Genomic DNA, 7,074 nt, shown 5'->3' with positions numbered 1-7,074 from the left:
AAAAAAAAAAAAAAAAAAAAAAAAAACTAAAGAAAAAAAATAAAGTTATAAAAATGAATCTAAATTAATTAATATTAATCTAATTAAATTAAATTCTATAAAGAATAACCATAATCAAATCAAATTTAGAAAACAGAATTAAATAAAAGAAAAATAAAACGTTAAATGACCTATTTTTCTTTAAAATGTTCAAATTGAGTTCATAATTACAAGAAAATTCATTTGAGTTTGATCAGACTATCAGCATCTTAATACGGTTTTTCTATTGCTCTCTGAATCTTGTATTTATATTATTAAAACCATATGAAAACTTGCTGCATCATTGGTCTACCAAATACATATGTTTGGTTAAATTATTTCGTCTTTGACAAACAACAACATACGTTGTCGTTAGGTCTACATTTGCCGTATAGTAAACCGCTTATAGCCACACAAAACTTTTCGCATTCACCGCTCCCTCCCTTTATACACGGAGCTGTGGTGTAGCATTGCTTCTACTCTTGCTTTATTTCAAAACCTATTTTATAATACAAACATAACAAACACATATCCAGAAAAAGATGAAGTCATAAAACAAGTCTATAATAAATAAAAAAATGGAGTGTACAATATAAGAAATTAGTACCAGAAGTGTTATCAGAGCAATGAATAGAAGGTACGACAAAGAGGATAGTGAGAACAAATCCGAGGAAGATTTTCTTGTTGATGGCCATTTTGTTATGATATTTATCTTTTGCTTTTGAAGTTTTATGTTATATGCTTCGGATGACTACATATATATATATATATATATATATATATATATAGTGTATGACAAATATACGTAAAAGGAAACTTTTTTTTTTCTCTAGTCAAGATTGCAATCAAAAGAAAATAAATATGGTGATGCAATTACTTTGATTATGTTCGAAAATTAACCTATCACATTGAATAAAATGGATTTGATATCCATGTATATCAAATTAATTACGGTAATCATTCTGCTCACCGTTTCATCACGTATACGTGCAATCAACTGTAAATACAAATTGTAAGGGAAAAAAAAATCTGGTCAACGAAAATTATTACTCCGTAATTTAAAATTTTTTGTCTCTTATTTATATAACAATAATAAAGAGAATGTTTGTTCTTTCCTAATTAAGGGTGCAAATGGTTACTAATATGTTTTCACACTTAATTAGGTGAGAAACTTAAACATACAATTATTTAATTATTTAAATTATTATTTAATTCATAAAGTTAATTAAATTTTATATTTTTTTTAGCATATGATGTGATTTAAATTTTTATAAACAGATATATATTTTAAAAAATGTTTTAGAATTTTTGTAACCAAACAAATATATCCGGATATAAATTATTTTACATTTGAGTTATTTTAATATATAATGAATATTTACACTTAATCCCTATAGTAGTTGAAACGAGAAACCATATTGAAGATATGGTATAATATTCGGGTTATAACAAAAGCCAATAAAATCCATATTAATTACCAACTTACAAGCACATTTGTTAACATGGATATACACACAAATACGCATTCATAACAATTTCAATCACAAATTCCGGTTTTGGTAAGATATTTTCAAATAAAGAAAAGAATTAAGCAGTTTTAGTACTAAACATTAATCATGAAATCGTAATTCAGTAAAGATTTTCCCCATTTCTTAGCTAAAGATCGAGAGAATATAGGAAACTTAAAATTTGCTACACTAACATTCTTTATCTAAATATGTTATCCTTGCTCACCAATTTTCTCTCGATTTGCAATCATACCTAACTGGCATCATCAAAGATCTCTATAAAAAGCCTCTCAATAGAAGGTAGAAAATTCATCTGAGCAAACACAATTTACTTATAGCAATCCATAATAAACTTTAAGATTTCAATGGCTGCCTCATTTGCTTATCTAAGAGATTGGTGTTAGCGCAAGTGATTGGTGTTAGGCGATGAAAAAGCAGATCTCTGTCAACACTTTATTTCTGTTTTCCCATGTATACATATATTATATATATACATATCATTATATGTTATGTATCAATTAACTACTAATAGTACTTCTTGCTTTCTTAAAAACATAGGGTTTTTTAGTTTTTTTTTATAATTATTTATTCTCAATAAAGAGGCAAGATTGGAACACCAACAACTAATATGGTGTTTAAACATGTCTTTCAGAATCATATACATATTTCTTCTTAAAACTTATTTTTCCCTTAGTACGTTGAGTTTGTACAGAAAAGTATAAGTAAAAGAATGTTAGACGATTTCTTAATTAACTTTGTCTTTGTCAACCAAACTTCCTCTTATTTAACTCTTTCATCCATTTTATGTTAATAATAAAGTTAGATTATTGAACTTTTACAAAAACTAATAACATGATTTACTTTATGTTATAAAATTACTCCTCAAGTTTTTGTTTCATATAATTTTATTGTATTCTACTTTATGTTATAAATCTAAATATTCTACATATTATCCCGGTGAGATAATGGGACGGATTTGGATCAACATTCATATAATTTTAAATAATTTAATTTGGCAATACAACATGGGTAAATAATTTTGTGTGGTGAGATCTTACTCTTTTTATAAGTAAGACTAACATACATTTAATTAAATATACTGTTAATTATTACAAAACACCAATATGTATATATACTGTTAATAGTTGACATACTCAGTGACGATGCGGGCTTCAATGATAGCATCGGTACAGACTTTGCTCATGTTCTGTGGACTGGCAAAATCACATTGGCTCATGATTCTGAGTCTTACTTCATCAGAAATCATCCCATGCCACCAGAAGAATTCGTATGCAGCTGAAAAGTCCCTGTCAAGCTTCAGAAGTGGATTCCCAATCTGATCAGAAAAAGGAAAACACACAAAGGAATCAGAAGAGAGCCAAAAGAGTTGATGTAACGCCAAGAAGAAGGTTCCTTTTTGCTTACTGCAATGCCTTTGATGTTGAATTTGAACCCACTTGAGCGTGAATTGTAGGTAAGTATCACGTCAGCCAACTGAGGTATGTAATGTCCTGAGAGAGAATGAAGTCAAATCCTGGTCAAGTAACTTCTGAGGAAATTAAATAGCAAACCAGTTAAGCTAAAAGAGTTCCATGATCTTCAGATAATCTCCATTTTCTTAAACCAAGAATCAGAATAACCAAAAACACACCAGCGTAGCTTTCGCCAGTGAGAAAGAGGTTGCGAGACTTCAACTCTGGGAACCTCTTGAACCATCTCAACAAGAACACAAGCATATCATTAGCTGTTCTCAAAAAAAAAAAAAAAACATGTGATCAGCTGGAAAGAACAGTCTTCTAATATAGTTTGAAAAATGCAATTTAGAGCTTTACTAGTAGACTTGTCCCCGGTGTTGTAATCAGAGCTTCTGTTCGAGTATGACCATCCTACTCCCGCTGGTGACTTCACAAATAGCAGATTCGAGGCTACACATTTCACAACAAGAGACGATAGCATGAATTACAGAGTTTCTCTGGTCTCTTTATATATAAAACTGTCAAAACAACAAACCTTTGTTCCAAGACATGGAGTTAATGCGGAGGCCACGACCATCGCCTGTGGGGTAAAATGGACCTAACTCAGTGAAAGCTCCTCCACCAACTGAAGAACAACCTGGACCTGCAATACAAACCTCAAATATGTAATTTTATATGGAAATAGTAAACTAGCATAAACCGATGAAACTACAACAGAAACAGAGAAACGGAACAGAGACCTCCATTAAGCCAAAGGGTTAAGGGCTTAGTGTCGGGTTCTTTTACAGCCTCGACGTAGTAGTAAAACAGACTACGACCATTCTCCGAGTCCACATTGATATATCCTGCGAATTGTCTGAACCCGACCTTCGGTTAACCTGGAAGCCTTACCACCAAATCGTCTTCCGGATAACCTTCGGCAAAACTACAAGTATACCCCAACCACTGCACTGTGACCACTACCACCATCATCATCACCACGAAGGTCTGGCATGTAACCATGATCTGAAACATGTCAAAATAGAGACAAAATAAGTTACAAGTTAAGTTCAATCTCACTGAATCTTATACAAAGACAGTTTAGGAGCACAAGCCACAACATGAAGACAATAGAGGTTGTGTTATAAGTGTTGTTCCAAACTCTTTCGCGCACCTATGACTTGCATAACCTTTTTCTACTCTATGTTTTAANTCACAAATAGCAGATTCGAGGCTACACATTTCACAACAAGAGACGATAGCATGAATTACAGAGTTTCTCTGGTCTCTTTATATATAAAACTGTCAAAACAACAAACCTTTGTTCCAAGACATGGAGTTAATGCGGAGGCCACGACCATCGCCTGTGGGGTAAAATGGACCTAACTCAGTGAAAGCTCCTCCACCAACTGAAGAACAACCTGGACCTGCAATACAAACCTCAAATATGTAATTTAATATGGAAATAGTAAACTAGCATAAACCGATGAAACTACAACAGAAACAGAGAAACGGAACAGAGACCTCCATTAAGCCAAAGGGTTAAGGGCTTAGTGTCGGGTTCTTTTACAGCCTCGACGTAGTAGTAAAACAGACTACGACCATTCTCCGAGTCCACATTGATATATCCTGCGAATTGTCTGAACCCGACCTTCGGTTGACCTGGAAGCCTTACCACCAAATCGTCTTCCGGATAACCTTCGGCAAAACTACAAGTATACCCCAACCACTGCACTGTGACCACTACCACCATCATCATCACCACGAAGGTCTGGCATGTAACCATGATCTGAAACATGTCAAAATAGAGACAAAATAAGTTACAAGTTAAGTTCAATCTCACTGAATCTTATACAAAGACAGTTTAGGAGCACAAGCCACAACATGAAGACAATAGAGGTTGTGTTATAAGTGTTGTTCCAAACTCTTTCGCGCACCTATGACTTGCATAACCTTTTTCTACTCTATGTTTTAATTTTGAGCTTTGGTTTTGAATCAAAATTGACCCGGATGGAGCAATCGACAATACATGAAAATCACAATATCAAATTGAATCAAACTTGAGAGAGAGAGGGGTAGGACCCGTGAGGGAAGAGAGCCAGCGGCAACACCGTTCTGAAGACGGACCTCAGCAGTTTCGGTGACGGAGATGGAAGGGAGATTGAGGTGAGTGGTGAGAAGAAGATTCCGGTGAATGAGGAATCCAGTTCCCGAAGTAAAAGACTTTATTGAATAAAGACACACTTCCTGACCATAGATAGTGTGTGTGTCACACTTCGGGAATATTGACACACTTCCTTATTACAAATATTGACAATGTACTTTCTTAATTTTAAAATCAAAATTCACAAAATAATATTTTTTTAGCTTTGAAGAACCGGGTGAAGAAGAAGAAGGTGTTGGATCATATTGTTTATGGGTGGGGTCGAGTTTTTAATGTTTGTTTGGTTTAAAAAATTAGTTTCATACTCGATTTGCATCGGTTTCTATAAGGTTTGGTTAATAAACCGTTTTAACTGTAAAATTTGGAGAAATAGCAATAGAACTATGGATTCAGGTAGAAATAGGTGGACCACTTAAGTTTGCGGGAAATATAGAACAAGGTCAATATTCTGTGTGGATATGGGTACGATGCGATAGTTTCGAGGGAGAAATATGACGTCCTTCCAATGCATAACAAAAATGTTTGTCAAAGAAGTAAACCTTATAAAAACTATAGATCCTAAAAGATGACCATATTATCAATTCAGTCTGTTTATTTCACTAAAGCATCAAACTCACCAAAGTATTGAACTTGAGATCTCAAACTCCTCAGACCGATTTCGACCCGATCCCTGCAAGCAACACCAAACTTAAAAGGGTCGTATCTGACGAAACAGAGTGCCTGTAAGAGTTAAAGGTTATGTCTGAACATGCCTGAAGGACTTCAAACAAAGCGGGAATTTGTCAAGTGGCATCTGCCAGCACAACACATTGGAGACAATGAAACACATCGAGGATGGAGATGGGGAGCATGGGCGAAAAAGGTGTCAGCCTAAAAATTGTTCGTTGGAAGCTACAAACAAGTGGGTTGGTAAAGTCAACATGATGATGGGGAACTTCTCAAGACCTACTGGATAAAGAGAGGTGTTGTGAAGGACATGAAGCATTGGAGGATTTGATGGATAAAGAAGAGTATGGTGAAGATTGTTGAAGTCTATATAAGAGAAAGAAACACATCTTATTACGGTTAGCACTTTCAAAGGTAGAAAAGTGTAAGTCTAGAATTAAGCAAAAGAAAAGATATTTATTGAGTGTCTTTGTTGGTGAGTGAATAAACGAGTGAGCATAGCTATTGCTGTGTAGGCAAGGTAGGGTAGATTATGATCGATTCAGTGGCAAACTACATGTTGTGGTACTGCATGAAACTAATCAAACAAGCTTGTAAGATAGTTGTTTGAGGAATTTTTAATAAAGCTTAGTTTACCTATATCTTTGGTGTTCTTGTATTAGTATTCAAGGTTCTAGTTATTTCAGTATCAAATTCTCAACACCAAACCACAAATAGTTTCTTTAATATGAGGTTAAACGAGCTTCCTTAATCTGTCTGTCACTTCTAAACTATTTTTCTTTTACAAAAAAAAAAAATCTTACCTTAGAGTTGAAGACAGAAATGAAGAACAAGTGGGTAAAATATTTGATTGGAGGAGAGCTCTAAGCAGACAAGAATAAAATGACTTTAGTTTAATAATGACTATGTGATTTCCTTATTTTGTTGTTTGTGCTTTTTTTCTTTTCTTATCATTATTGTATAATTTGTATTCTTCAATGTAGGCTCCAAATGCAGAGAGCGTATCAGACTGAGCAGATCAAACGGTTCAAACAGATCAAGCATAACAAAAACGGATCAAACAGATTTGGTTGTTCAAGTGCAGATCAAACGGTTTGATATATTTTAAATATATTATATTTTCTAATTAAAATTATTTATTTTTTTAAATATAATATAATACTAACTACAACAAAATTAGTATGTACATAAGTTATATACAATACATAAACATAAATATCAATAATTACAAAAATTGTATTTTATTTACTTACAGAATTTTATT

The 7,074-nt window shown here is 33.3% G+C and overlaps 1 protein-coding gene and 1 pseudogene across 1 annotated transcript; both read right to left on the bottom strand.

The window, feature by feature from the left end:
- On the bottom strand, positions 354-713 carry LOC109128496 (annotated as a pseudogene).
- Positions 2,665-4,766, bottom strand: LOC104710213 (serine carboxypeptidase-like 43). The gene is made up of 6 exons (XM_010426781.2): positions 4,505-4,766; positions 4,300-4,407; positions 3,359-3,451; positions 3,178-3,270; positions 2,952-3,037; positions 2,665-2,862 (listed from the first exon to the last, which is right to left on the bottom strand). Exons 1-6 carry the CDS (start codon positions 4,764-4,766, stop codon positions 2,665-2,667), a joined length of 840 nt encoding a protein of 279 aa, XP_010425083.2.

The sequence above is a fragment of the Camelina sativa genome, chromosome 1 (genome assembly GCF_000633955.1).
Source record: "Camelina sativa cultivar DH55 chromosome 1, Cs, whole genome shotgun sequence".
NCBI classification, from domain to species: Eukaryota; Viridiplantae; Streptophyta; class Magnoliopsida; order Brassicales; family Brassicaceae; genus Camelina; species Camelina sativa.
This window is presented reverse-complemented; position numbering and strand designations above follow the sequence as displayed.

Coding starts and splice junctions, on each gene's coding strand:
- LOC104710213 (XM_010426781.2), bottom strand. CDS start 4,766: ATGGTTACATGCCAGACCTTCGTGGTGATGATGATGGTGGTAGTGGTC. Junction 3,271..3,358: donor CACCGGGGACAAGTCTACTA/GTAAAGCTCTAA, acceptor TTTTGAGAACAG/CTAATGATATGCTTGTGTTC. Junction 3,038..3,177: donor CACTGGCGAAAGCTACGCTG/GTGTGTTTTTGG, acceptor ATTCTCTCTCAG/GACATTACATACCTCAGTTG.